The following is a 15,697-nucleotide window of genomic DNA, read 5'->3' as shown; positions in this document are numbered from 1 at the left end:
GAAGTCCAGAGGCCCGATGAGACGAATTTCCGTCCAAATTAGGATAACTTAGGCCTAGTCCAGGGAATAATTTCGCCAGTGTAGCATAGCAAAAAGCTATACAAAACAACCTTCTTGCTACACATTTCTACAATTGTGTAGCAAAAAATACGATAGTAAACTATGATTCTCGACTAAAAAATCAGTTTGATTCGCCAGTCTCAGATTTGTTGGTTCTGTGAAATGATACCAATGTTGTTTCACCATAAAAGCAATACAGACGGGTTTTAATCACTCAGACGCGTTTTCTATTGTTTTACCTACTAAACAACGAAGACGGGTTTTAATCACACAGACGCGTCTTCGCCGCGATTGGGTAGCTCATGAATATTCATAATAGATCGTTAATGAGGTTCAGCATTGGACAGACGCGTCTGATGGGTTGCAAGTTTTCAGACGCGTCTCTGTGGTCTGAAATAATTTGTAGATGACACCTTAACGTTATTACAAGTATATGGTATATTACAAGTATATAATCTTACAATAAATGAGTATCTTACTTACAATGGTCAATCTGTATTATTGCTGAGGTGCGACACCTCCCTTCTCTACAAGGTTGATGTGAGGTGTAATTACTACATTCCTCCGCAATTCTTTTATACAGTAATACACCTGACTAGTTCTATGCAAATTACCCTTTGCGTTTAACTTTAAATATCTGTCACTTTTGACTGTGACAGACTCGCAAGACTGCCAACCTAATCCGAGAGCTCCTGACTTCCCTCGATGGTGAAGAAATTCATTACGATGAGAGCAAATATCCAAGCAGTGGCATTGAAAGTAAAAACACTTTGGTCAACTAATGCCATGGCTCAAGCCAAGTTGATATCAATCAATCTCTAGTGAAATTATTAAATTGAGGATGCTATATAGCCAAAATTATAGGCTCCTACCTAACTCTGAACACTCGCTCTTTTTAAAGTCTTGCATATGATCTGTCAATGTTTATTTTGCAATGATGGGTTAAATCTTCTTGTCGGCATCATGAATAGATATCTCTCTCTCCCAGCCTAGACCTAACTGCCCTATTATGATGGATGGATGGAGTTGTTTCAGAAAATTAACTTTCCTAAGTTCTCGGTTTGCAATTATCATCACATCGGTTTTATAAACCATGTTTTAAGTGAAAATGTGTCATCTCCTAATATGAAATGGTAGTTGTTGACCACCTACAACAGATGGGTGGCAGATTCAGTGTTCCATACTTTAATAAAATGAGGATCCCCAAAAATAGCAGCATCATTTACTTGCCCATACTAACCAATGCTTGTTCATTCATACAAAAAAGTATTTGTCATCATAAATGACCATTAAGTACTGTACTAAGCTGATAGCTTATGATCAATATAGGGAAATGAAACCTACCTTCAAGCTACCAATTCTAGTATAGACTATTATATAGTCGTGTACAGGCAGCTGAAATCAACTTTGACCCTACTCTAGCAGAAGGGGATTTTGGATTTTAACATTTCTATATTTATCTATCTACATTTTTTTTTGTGATGTCATAATTACTGCAGTCACATGTACCGTAATATTTTTAAAGATTTTCTGATAGAAATGTCCGGAACCACATTTAGTGTTGAAACGACTGCTAAACAATATGGAAAGAAAGTATAATACTTCAAGATACATAAACGCTAATTATAAAAGATACAAAATTGACCATGTTAAAAAATAAACTTTGAATTTATAGCTTAATACCTCTAAAAATCTATTGGCGCCAACAGATGACTTGTCCAATATACTTACATACACAAAATGTTGGTTGCAGCCACCGAAAGGCATGCTCGATTTGGTTGCATGTGATTTTCTTAATGCATACAACAAAAGCCTCACTTCCATGCACCAATTGTTCTTTCCACTATGCTTCTTGATACAGAATGTGCACTGTTGTACCTTCTTTCTTCAGGTGTTATAGGATTTTAAGTACGGTCTTAAGGCATATCCAGAGTCGCCCAACAAGTACCCGGCACTGCATGTTTCGGATGTGTGTGTATAATTTCTTTTATATTTTTAGTTACGAAATATCCAACTGGTGAGTGTTGGCTGGATTTTAGGTCATCTTGGGGAATAATACCTGTTTGTGCAAAAATGTTGTGCACTGTGGGGCTTTGATGTCTTTTGTAATTGAAAATAAACAGAAGAATGACAAAAATAGAAATTAAACAAAAAGATAAAAAAGAAAAACATGCCTGTGGCCAGGTTAGGTACCAGATATCTTTGACTTCAGAAACATTTTTACAGAAATATTTTTCAAAACAATTTGTTTGTATTTTATTTTTTGTATTTTTTTTGGTATTTTTTTTTTGTATTTTTTTTTTAAACTGCACAGAAACTCAGTTCTCAAAAGCGAAAATACCTTCTAGAAATTCTTTTTCAAAATAATTTTTTTTGTATTTTATTTTTTTTATTTTTTTTTTGCATTTTATTTTTTCCCCATGAGAACCAGAAAAAAGCAGATTCGAATGACATGTTGTCTTGGCATTTTCTTGTCTGCATTGATTACAGAGTGTTTTATCTCTGTCCATGATATACTTGATGCAGACATGGCATTATCTTGTCTGCATTGATTACAGAGAGTGTTTTATCTCTGTCCATGATATAAACAGTAGTAAATACAAAGCATGGTGGCCACAGGAAGTAAAATAAAAGAAGTAAAGAAGATAAAAAGAAGAAAAATAAAAAGCAATGAAGAGAAAGAAAAAGTTCAGGCAACGGCATGAAAAGGAACAGAGTGGGGCTAGCAGGACACAGATAGCCGGGCATTCAATCCATCCGAATCATCAGTGGGTATGTGTACGAACAAGATCAGATGTTAAATGGGAAGAAAGTCGTCAGCTACCAATATTCACCAATAAATAATAATAAATAAAAATAATAAATAAAAATAAAATAAATATTGAATTAAATATAAAAAAAATAAATAATAAAAAAATTAATATAAATAAATAAAAATAATATAAATAAATTATAACAAACAATAATAATAAAAATAATTAAAAAAAGATGCACAAAATTTGGCCTACGGAAAATGAAAAGTAAATGAGCGGAAAATTAACCCACAGATGATTTTGTTATTTGTTTGTATAAGTAAATTACTTAGGCTATACTGCATAACCAGATAGGGGTTTCTTATTATTTGATAATTAACTTAGGCTATTCCATTAAACCAGATAGGGGTTTCTTAATAATCAACTTAGGCTACTCTCGTAAACCAGATGTTATTTTATATCTTATCTATTTTTTTTTTTTTGACATTGCATTTTCATTAACTGCAGATCCTAAATATTGATTAGCAGCCAGAAGCTGGTAAGCAATAAATAATGGTGATGGAGATTATTCAGAACAAAATACACAAGTTCTGCCAATTGTTGCATCCACATGAGTACTGTATTTATTTGACATAGGCTTGCTAATGCGTGACGATAATCTAACGTGACGGTTACAATGTTCCTATATAATTACTTCTTTCTAGGAATTCTCCGCCACGCCCAAGTTCACATATCACGATTAACTGAAAGTTTAACAAAACATCTATAAAGTAAAGACTCAATAGTTACTACAATAGTTTCATTAAGATGATATGCCTGCCTCCTAATCTTATGTGTATATAAGTATACGCTTACCGAAAGTAGGCCTAAGCAACCAAAGTAATACACTAGCATCTCACTGATGTGTCCATTAACCACCATTGTCTTGTACTAACTGACTGACCTTGGCCACAGAACACAGTGAGCTAATTTGCATAATAATGCCACCTGTGAGCACTACTAACTAGCCAATCAGCAAAGAGTCACTCAAGTGGAACAATGAGCTAACTTGGCTTCATAGAGCCACACAATAAATAAAGTACAGTAAATTAATAGTAAAACTTCTTAATTTGGCCATATTTTAGCATCTTGTTTTGAGACATTCAATTCTCTCAAGAGACAAGAGTAATTTGGCCTAAATGACGTATACCAAGACAAAGTATTTAGAACAGATATGAAAGGAAACAACTGTAAGATGCAGTTCCCACCTTGAGATGATTTAAAGAGAAGATTTTGAATTTCAAGAATCGGTATAGTGTGAGCTACACAATATAGAGACAGGTGATGCACTTACAAAAAAGAACAAGAACAGTAGGCCTAATACAATATTAACTGGAGTAATTTATAAAACACCAATTATGCAAAATGTATAGACCTACAGAAAGTTGGTAAGCGAGAAATAATGGTGAGGGGAGATTTTAATTATTGAGAAATAAACAGGAGTAAAGAAATAAGAAGGCCGTAGCGAGAAGTAAAAAACAGATAAGGCAAAGATGCATTCTAAATATTGATCTATATTAATATGAGGTAAAGATGCTTTAAATATAATTATTGTTATAAAATACGACGATCTGTGCTGGGAAATTGGGGTGGGTGGTGAAAGTTGAACATTTCAGACTGGCTACGGCCCTGAATACCTCATCTGGATTACTGACACAAGCCTGCAATCCAACGGCCCTGAATACCTCGCCTGGATTACTGACACAAGCCTGCAATCCAACGGCCCTGAATACCTCGCCTGGATTACTGACACAAGCCTGCAATCCAACGGCCCTGAATACCTCGCCTGGATTACTGACACAAGCCTGCAATCCAACGTAGAACAACAACAATTATATTAGAGATTAAAGAAAATTCATATGAAACAAGAATAAAAAAACTAAACTTACTGACACTAGAAGATATTAGAAAAAAAGCTGACCTTATTCAAGTATTTAAAATGAATAGAGAAATTGACAAATTAATTTTTGGGAATTTCATGTTCAGCCAACGTGTTATTGAAAATTACTAAGGGCGGAACACAACTCTATCTAGAGATGGACAGTACAAATGTACGGCTCCGAGAAAAGGAATAGAAAATAAACATGGACCAGTGGATATGATGAGCACTTTAAACCATAAATTAAACAATATTTTGTAATAAATATTTGTTATACTTTTTCAATGTTGTTGTACCATACTGATATGAAAAATCAATGGGCAGTTTATGGATTTTCTACACCTGTCAATTTCAATATATGGGGGGGTAGGTCTACTATCAACAAAATACAGAAATAGGATTTATAAAAGGCTCTTTTTAAAACAACTTTAGTTGCATACATAAAGGTATAAACTAAATAAACTGCTGTTGCCAATATAAGGAAATGGTTCCTTTTATAGCAAATGGTTGAAGATTTTTAAATATTATGAGAAACATTCTTATAGGTTATGTATTAGAAAAATACACGCTTGGATTGAAAACTTTGTTTCAAAAAATAAATGCGATATCATTGTTGTTAAAATTTCAAATTGACCCCACAATTCACCATTACTAATGGTATTATAGATCTCGTTGCGTGTTTGAAGAAATGCCAAGATCGTTTGAGGATTGTATGAGATGCTTTTAAAATTTAACCATCCATTTACTTGTGTTCAGTGTTTTTCACAGACAGTTTTTATTCTTTATGCTCTCTGCGTGTAACATTTAGAAGCCTTTTGTTTTCTTGTTTTTTTCCCATTCCATTTCCTCTAACTGGTACATTGTAGTTTCCGGTACAGCTATTTTGTGAACTGGTCAACAAACTATTTCTGTCAATACCAATTAGTTTGTATTTCTTCTTTGTCCCATCAACCAGAGTAGTCTGGTTTTCAGGTTTTCTTTCTTTTTATGCTCTCTGCATGCAACATTCAAAAGCATACAGTTTTCTTGTGAAACCATTCCATTTCCTCTAACTGGTACATTGTAGTTTCCGGTACAACTATTTTGTGAACTGATCAACAATGATTTCTACCAATACCAATTAGTTCATCCAACAATGATTTCTGTCAATACCAATTAGTTCGTATTTCTTCTTTGTCCCATCAACCAGAGTTGTTAATTTACACATATTCTGGTTTTCATGTTTTTTCTTTTTTATCCTCTGCGTGCAACATTTAAAAATATATGGTTTTCCTGTGAAACCATTCCATTTCCTCTAACTGGTACGTTGTAGTGTTTGGTACAGCTATTTTGTGAACTGGCCAACAATGTTACCAAACCATATTCTTGTTGTTGTTCTTTATGATGATTCAAACTTATTGGATGTGGATATATATAACATAGGCTACTTTGCCTCCTGATCAGTAATAGGAAACAACTCATTTATACTATACTTAAATTCCTGCATAGTAAGGTGCAGTCTAAATATCCCTGGTTGCCAATATGTCATTTAAAAAACACAAGGGCATTGAAAAATGTACAGTATCTTGTCATAAATTATTTCAATTTTCCATAATATGTACTAAATAAATGGTAGTTAAATTTGTTTCTCTTTGTACAAATCTCAAAAGATATAAGACAATTAGCAAATAGTAAATTTAAATTTAATTTTTACCAAATGGTGAACTGCAGATTCTGTTTAATTTTGGAATTCTTTTGGAAAACAAAACGAAGTTTAAAACCCTAATGTTAACTATGCCCAATTATATTGCATAATGGCAATACATAAACACTATACAAGCTAGGTCTTACTGCTTGTAAGAAAAGGAATAAGGTTTTGAAAACAAGATTATTTTTCTGCATATAACAGCACTATATACAACAATCTACAATCAATGGTTGATGGCAATTGAAAAGGAAGAGACACAGTATACCTAATATTGGTACAAGTGTATTTAAGCAAGAAGCTTATAGCATTAAAATGGAAATGAGAAAAAGATGTAGATGCAAAGCTCTTAGAGCATGCAAAAGTGGTTATTAGCGTTCTAGGTAATAGGACTACAAAAGGAGTGACGTTTGGGCACAGGGGAAACAATATATCACCATTATGTCTTATACCAAGTAAAGGTTTAAGAATCTTTAAAGGTTAGGTAAAGACATATAGCATTGAAATAATCAAAGTGTAGATGCAAGAGGGTAGTGTGCAAAGCTCTTAAAGCATGCAGAATGGTTGCTTTTTGAAAAAGTGATGTTTTGGTACAGGTGAAACAATATCACCATTATGTCTTATACCAAGTAAAGGTTTAAGAACAGTATGGATTTTTGTTTAGTCAACAACATTGAAATAATCAAGGTAAATGAAAATTTCTGGTCATGTCAACAGAGCAGTGACTAAACCATAAGGAAAGGACGAGATCATTACACTGAATGTTCAAAAGGATGCAGGGATATAGTTGAAAATAAAGGGATACAAGTCATCCACAGAATTGGCCATTTTGAAAATGTACATGGCTTTGATAAAGATATTTTTGATGGAGATATTTTTTTAAAGATTTCAATTAGAACTATGCCTGATTATATTGCATAAAGGCAATTCATAAACACTATACAAGCTAGGCCTTACGGGTTGTAAGAAAAGGAACAGTGCTTTAAAAAAAGATTGTTTTTAAAACCTAGTGCTGCATATAAGAGCACAATACAACAATCTACGATCAATGGTCGATAGCAATTAAAAAGGAAAGAAAAAGGAAACACAGTATACCTAATATTGGTACAAATGTATTTAAGCAAGAAGCTTATAGCACCAAGAATGGGAATGGGCAGGTTTAAAAAAAAAGATTGTTTTTAAGACCTAGTGCTGCATATAACAGCACTATACAACAATCTATACCAAGCAAAGGTTTAAGAATTTTTAAAGATTAGGTAAAGACATATAGCATTGAAATAATAAAAGTAATAGTTGATTTAATATTTTGAATTCATTCTATGGACTTCAATTTATTAGGTTTCTGGTGTGAACCATAAGGAAATGACGAGAATGATTACTGCACTGAATGATCAAAAAGCTACAGGAGTGTGCAGCCAGCCTAATGCTGCCGGAGTGTGCAGCTAGCCTAATGCTGCAAGAGTGTGCAGCTAGCCTAATGCTGCAAGAGTGTCCAGCTAGCCTAATGCTGCAAGAGTGTGCAGCTAGCCTAATGCTGCAAGAGTGTGCAGCTAGCCTAATGCTGCAAGAGTGTGCAGCTAGCCTAATGCTGCAAGAGTGTGCAGCTAGCCTAATGATTTAGCAGGCCAAGCTGCCACGATTTGACAACACATTGGCCCATGCAAACAAAGATAGTGGCAAGTCAAGATGCCACATTTTGACCACATACAAACAGTATGTGAAGCCAGCATACTTCACAGCATTTACACTGTGTTATAAATTGTACCGCCGCCTAGCGGTATGGTATATGCGCGTACCTGGCGCGTGTATGTGCGGACCTTAAATGACAGGTAATTCTAGCCAATCATAGCACTGCTACGCGACCAAACAAAGTGCACTGAACTTTTACACACGAAAACGCGTTCGATACGCGCGTCAACAATTCAGAAGCTGTAGATGTTATGAAATTTGATCGGACTTTGTAAAGCTATTAAACATATTTAATTTAATTTCAACAATTTTTGAAAAGTACAGTTAATATCTTGAATAATATAAATGTGTACATATCTACTTCATATTGTTATTTAATGTCTTTTTAATTATTTTACAGCGGTTTCAAAAACCATCGTTTAGCATTTGTGACATGGTAGTTTTGCAACGACATGCACACGGCCAGCGGCACAGACAATTCAACAGCTCAGACTGTGCTGTTATGTGTTAAATATTATGTGCAGCTAGCAACTGTTGAAAAACTGAATAAAGTTGAAAATATACCTACCTGTCTTTTCATTTGATATCTTTTTATGTACTTGTTTATTTACTGAATTGATATGATTGATTTTAGTAAGGGCATAACATTTTAACATAACTATTTTGTAGGTGGTCTAATCCGATCATGACTGAAACAAAATACACACAAACTATTGTTTGTTTGGTACGGTACGTGCTTTGTTTTAATAAACATAACGGTATATTTTGTTTATTATATCAATTTATTTAGTTTTTTTTATGGTGAAACTATCCCCCGCCGGACACCAACCCGGTATTTCTGAGTCGCGGTTTCGAGGCCATTATTGTATATATAAAGTGTATAATACAACTAAACTAAATACAAATTATTTTAACATAAACAGGCATATGCTTTAAAAAAAAAAATCATTGATACATTTAGTGTTTTTTGGTGAAACTATCCCCCGCCGGACACCAACCCGGTATTTCTGAGTCACGGTTTCGGGGCCATGATTTTATATAATTTACACAATTTATACAATTATTTATATATAGACCTACAAGAACAAAAACAAATTACAAATAACGTATGATAGACAAAATGTTAACATAAATACTAATAGGCATGTGCTTTCTCTCTAAACTATATACAGTGGTTTTTTTTTTATGGTAAACTATTCCCCGCCGGACACCAACCCGGTATTTCTGAGTCGCGGTTTCGGGGCCATGATTAAATATAGGCCTACAAGAACAAAAACAAATTACAAATAACGTATGATACAAAATGTTAACATAAATAGGCCTGTGATTCCTCTCTATATACAGTGTTTTTTTTTTTTTTTTTTTAATAGTAAAACTATCCCCCGCCGGACACCAACCCGGTATTTATGAGTCGCGGTTTCGGGGCCATTATTTATATAGGCCTAGAAGAACAAAAAAAAATTACAAATAACGTACGATAGAAAATGTTAACATAAATAAGCCTGTGCTTTCTCTCTATATACATTTTTTTTTTATCCCCCGCCGGACACCAACCCGGTATTTCTGAGTCGCGGTTTCGGGGCCATTATTTATACAGGCTTACAAGAACAAAAGCTGTGCTCTCTCTCTCTATACACGTATTTTTTTTTTTTTTTTTTTTTTTTTTTTTATGGTAAACTATTTCCCGCCGGACACCAATCCGGTATTTCTATGTCGCGGTTTCGGGGCCAGGTTACTATTTACAGAGATTGAAGATCGCCACATGTCTTGCAATATTTTTCCCCGTCACTTTATGCCGAAAACCATCCACCACATTGGCACTTTCTTCTCCCCGTGTTCAACCCTTCAGTGCCAACAAGTGCTCTCTGACTATGTAGGTTAAATACTAACCTTAGCCTTTCAATATTATCGCGAACTGGGGCATATTGCCTGGCGTCTGCATTTACTTGAGCGTGGAGTGACTCGATGCCGTGTTCGGACAACAGACCTAAAGTTCTAAACAAAAGTGCGCATTCAGGAACATGAGATATTAAGATGTGCAGTTTGGGCGGAATGTTCTGCTCAGGAAAGATACTGCAAAAGAAAATTCCCAATGCCCAACAGCTTTGGCGAACATCTTCAACCTCGTTGTCGCATAAAAATCTTGCACTTGTGAAAGAAAAAACATGGTCCAACCTACCCAGCAAATCAACATACCTCTGGTGATCGGGAAGTCCCTCTAAGCATGCCAGGACTCTCACCGAATTACGCAAAATCTTCTTGCAGTGATTCCCAACAAAACATTGCGAATGGTATGCTTGCTTTTTGACGTGCAGCTCGCCATCCAGAATTGAATTTAACAACTTTTCTCTTGGACCAATTATCCCTTTCACTTCTTCATATACTTCCGCCAATTCCTTCTCTGCTACACCCTTCTCCTTTTCCATCTTTTCTAAGCTTTCCTTACAACTTTCTACTCTATCAGTTTGCCATTCCATAATATCAGCAGGTGTTTCAAGCTGCTTTCTACATTGAGGACAATGGAATTCCATATTCACATAGTCCTCACCCTTCAAGCCCACACAATCTACATGAAACCATTTCCTATCCTCCTCTACCTCCTCATCACAGCTGTCACATCTAATCCAGGAAATGTCCCCCGCCACTACTCCTTCTACTTTATTCCTTGCGAGGGCACAAGTGGCTAGGGCACATTTGTCTGAAAGACCATTTCCACGATTACCATTCATACACTTACGGAATCCTTCCAGAAGCGAAACTTGATACCTTAAGTCGGCTTTTGATAATTCTGTCTTCTCTTCTATTTCCTTAACCTCTTCTGTTTTCATGTTCCATTCTACGAACGTTGCGTTCTCTTCAACATTTTTGCTACCATCTGCTGTTCTCGCAATGTCTTCGATTTGCTTATAAAAACGAACCGTGAGACCTAACATGATATGTAGTACTGGTGGCACTACATGCACCATGTCACTTCCCATTGGCAGTATTGGTACCTCGAAGATTGAGTGATGGAACTTGCTGTTTTTCTTGCTGTCTCCTTTATTTCTTTTGTCTTCTTTGCAGTTTGCGAGGTCTGTTGCCATTTGCCCTGGCGTTCTTTCTTCGGCATACCACAAGGCGTTTTCACACCAGTTGCCATCTTCAGATGTTATCATTGGTGAATGTGGACGAATGGTTCGTTCATTTGCAGGCCTGTACAAGTCGTCACGATGGATATAACACCACAGACAGGGGAAGGTAGATACCGGTCCGAGGTGGCCCAGGATCTTCGTGAGCCACTCATAATCTCCGAAGAGAAATACTCGGACTGGTTTTTCACATCCCCCTATCTGTAGTGTTGACTCATTCTGCAAATGAACGAACTGTTCAGTGTACACATCAAACATAGCTTTCATGTTCGAATAGTTGTCAAAAGCGTTATACATCGAAATTATTTCTGTTGTTGTTGCCGAGTTTGGTTTGTTTACATTGACAATCTGTGCTACCAATTTCGTTGACGGACCGCCTTTATCACCCTATTGCAGAACAACCAGTATATAATTCGTTAACTTTGTGCGGCATTGTAAGCGTTCATTAATAATGTTACGCCAGAAATGATAGAATAACCCTAACAAAAGATTTATGATTTTCTTTTTCGTATGATACTCTTTTACTTTAAAAAATCGATAATTTAATGTACTTACACCTATTTTAACCCATGCTTCGTTATGGAAACATTGATGTTCCCATAAATTATCGTTTTGCTCGTGAATGTGAACAACTTCCTTGATCCAGTCGTGGATATTGTTCACACGAACAAATGCGATTTTGCTTTCCTTTGCATTTGCGGCTTTTTGCATTACCATCTCACCTACCTTGATGTCTGACAAATTTCGCCGTCCTATTAAAAGAATGTGATGTTATGTGGAGCGATAGATTACGGTATATGCGATAACATCAATTGGATCAATTAATAATGCGATTTTTCGGGCAATACCTTTCAATTCTTTGTACAGTTTTCGATCGCTTGCAAGTACTGGTATTCCATGGTTTGTCAGGAAAGTGCGGAGCTGGCGTAGTTTCTGCATTGGTAAACGCAGCAATAGCTTCAGATCGAGAGTTTCACTTGTGCTGAGTTCTACAAGACATGGTATGAGCTACTTAACCAGTGTCTTTCTTGCAAATAAATGATATGCTTATTGGTGTCTGTCAATCGTTTTCATTTTATTTAATTCATTTACACACACGCGCCGACCATAACAAAATACGCATGCTTTTCTGTAATTTCAACCATGTGGGCATGCTTGAAATAGATTCACGTTAATTTACCAATTATTTTTATATGGTTTATATACAAATAGTTTCACAGTATAAAGAAATACGTATGCAATTCGGCCGGAATGTTTCAATTCGAATCCTTCTATGTTTCGACTTACTATTAATATAGTTGATTCCAGCCCGTTTGAATGCCTCCAACGAAATACGAGGATTTTGCTTAACAAATACCATTAGCGTTGCAATTAGATCTTCATCTGTTGATTCTTCCCTAGATGATATTACTTCAAGAGCCTGACATTATTGGGCATAATGAAACATTTTGATTTACATATTATGAACTGAATATTATTTCACAACAAAGTGATGGATGGATTATTATTGATTTTTTACCATCCATCGAGAAAGTTTTGCCTTCCAATTCGAATTCACGGAAATTGTTACCAGTCTCATTTGCATACAATTATTGTTTTCCTTTTTTATTTGCATTTACGTATTTGCTTGATGCATGAGGAGGAGAGTAACATAGGCCTATTTCCAATTTTAAATCAGACTTATGATTTATATCTTAGTTAAAATCGAAATTACGATTTCCAGCGTACTGTAATAAAACATTTTAGGAAAAAAGAAGAATGAATACCTGCTTCAATTCAATTGCCCTGGCCCTCAGAATTCTGCTACTGGCAACAGAACTCGGATTATCTTTATTTGGAATAGTCAGGTACAATTTTATCATTCATCACTTCCAAATGGCTTAGTCAAAAGAAGTCCCTTTTTTACCAGGGGACCCTCACCCTTTTCAAGACAAACAGAAAGTGTCGCGTTATGTTTTGTTGTTTGATCTTTTGCATTCTTCTGTAGACATTCATTTTGCTGGGTCATGGCAGTCAACTGATCCGTTAGATTTTGATTATGTTGTTTTAAGTGTATTATTTCATTCTTTAATGTGTGAATGTCATCGGCTTCGTGTAATGGTACTGCTGGAAATGTTTCTGGTACCAATTGTGTTCCTGGTCCTTTTGCCTGCAGTTTTGGGGGTAATTGGGATTTCAATGGTTCTTGAAACTGTTGACTTTCCATCTCCGTTGATTTTCCATCCATATTACGCCGATATGCCTGTCGTCTTTTTTTCTTTTGGGAAGAAGACATACCCCCATGGTAACGTTTTTTTTTTTTTTTTCCACCGGATTTACATGTTGTATTTTTAACCATTATGAATTGTTTACCAAATAACAATGTATTGAATAGTCACACTTATTACAAAGAAAATGTAGAAATTATAAACAAAAAAGAGGAATCAATCAAAATTATATTTGTAATATACGATTTTTAATTCACAACTTAATATAAGTACAAATGAAAATAATAATTGTAGTTAAATTATAAAATAATACAGAACTGTAAAAATATATAAAGAAATTATTGCCTAAACAGTCAAAATAATTGCTTTAAAATAATACAAATCAATATTAGATGAAATGCCTGTCAATCTACGGTATATTTTTTGTAATTGTTTATATTCTGAATTGTTTATTTATCTATGTTGTTGGCCTATGAATACAGTAGTTAGTAAAATGTTCTGTAAGTAGCCAGATCAGTGACTGTCATGCCATGCATATAACGTCTGTAAACAGAATCACCAATTAATCTGAAATATAAATAAATAAAAACAATATAAAAATGTATAAAGTTATAAACATCAATGTATAGCGCACATTGCAGAATAAAATATAAATTATTAATATAGGAGTTTACAAGCAAAAGAGAATAAAATAATATATATATGATGAAGTTTGGGGGGGGGGGGTACTACTTAATTTAAATCACATAAACTTTACTTTAAAAACCCACAATTAATGAAGACTAATAAAAATTAATATAGGCTATTAGTTATTATTCATTAATATTAACATTTTCTTTAAACTTTAATATATCGGGCCACCTGTATTAAATTTAAAGTATTATTTGTTATCCAAAATAACAAGGCCTTGTTTACGCACCATTTTGTAGGTTCAGGCCTAAAAAAGCTACTCGGCCATGCCAGTTTTAGGCCACACCAACCGTGCTTGCCACACCACCAGCTTAGGCCTAGCCGGCTTGCGCAGCGCATGTTGTACGTACGCGGCCACAATCAGCTCAACGACGCGTCATACAATCATTTGTTGAGTTTTAACAAGCTAGCCGTTTGTAGGGCCTAGACGTGCGCTCATATTTAAATAACTTAAATTCGCTTAATAGTACGGTTTTATATATCAACATGATCCTAAATAAATAATGAAGCTAGCTGACTCTTTAAAATAATATGTTTATATTCAAATAAGCGAGTTATAAAGGTAAATAACCCTCACTTACCAAAAACTTTTGATTCTGACACCCGCCGACAACTAGCGAACTTTCCAGAATGATTATTTTATAGTCTGCTAGGGGTTTCAATATATGATTAATCCGAATCTTCTATCAAAGAAGAGATCTGATTGGACAATTTCTTTATATTTAAGCGCTACGAAATGCTATTTTGCATCACAAATTAGCGAATCGGCAACTCTTTAACACAAGGCCACGAGTTGAAGTGTGCGTGACGTCATCGAACAGTCCAATCAGCGCCGTGTATTTTTATTAAGAAAAATGGGCGGGGCGTAGAGCGGAAGTGTAAATGCTGTGACTTGGGTTTAGGGTCAGGTCTTGTTACAGATCCAATATCTTATTAGTAAAAGCTGTTATGACAGAAAAGTAGTGTTTGTAAAACTGCCATAGACACAGATGGTAAAGTTTTCTAGTTGCAGTACTACACGTTACTGAAAATGCAATATAGTCAAAATACATATATAAATAAATGGAATTAGCTATTGTAACAAATTGCAATATTATGGGTCGTTATGGTCAGATGTTTTGTCCTGGTTTGTTATACTGCAGTATATTTTACTGTATGATATTTTACTAATAAATAACAGAATCTATAAAATATGTTATCTGCATATAGATGCACATTAGCTGATGCCAACATACCAGTAAACAAATTATAAAAACATAATATTTAGAATACAAAGATCTACAGACTTTTAAAAAACCAAAACGTTTATAAACTTGAAAAAAAAAAGAGAAAAAAAATGAATACAATCAAAACAAAAACCACCTCTTCTCCAAGAGCCGTACATCCTCATGCTTAAGTGTTGTTTTGGTTGTTCTGCCAACTAAGATGACAAACCAAAAAGGTCAATTTGATTTTACTATGAAGTACTCCAACAATTTGACATGAAAATACCCACAGAAATTGGATACTAACCACCAGACTATGCATGTAGAGTAGACTCTACCATTGCTAGAGTGTGCCTACCGATG

At 34.9% G+C, this 15,697-nt stretch overlaps 1 protein-coding gene across 1 annotated transcript; it reads right to left on the bottom strand.

Moving 5' to 3' along the window:
• Positions 1 to 9,894: 9,894 nt before the first annotated feature.
• Positions 9,895 to 13,459, bottom strand: LOC140047586 (uncharacterized). Its single transcript, XM_072092622.1, has 5 exons — positions 13,139 to 13,459; positions 12,520 to 12,652; positions 12,081 to 12,221; positions 11,788 to 11,984; positions 9,895 to 11,619 (listed from the first exon to the last, which is right to left on the bottom strand). Exons 1-5 carry the CDS (start codon positions 13,457 to 13,459, stop codon positions 9,895 to 9,897), a joined length of 2,517 nt encoding a protein of 838 aa, XP_071948723.1.
• Between the last annotated feature and the right edge of the window lie 2,238 nt (positions 13,460 to 15,697).

This window comes from Antedon mediterranea, chromosome 4 (assembly GCF_964355755.1).
Source record: "Antedon mediterranea chromosome 4, ecAntMedi1.1, whole genome shotgun sequence".
Lineage (NCBI taxonomy): Eukaryota > Metazoa > Echinodermata > Crinoidea > Comatulida > Antedonidae > Antedon > Antedon mediterranea.
The sequence above is the reverse complement of the archived record's forward strand: the minus strand, read 5'-3'. Positions and strand labels throughout refer to the sequence as shown.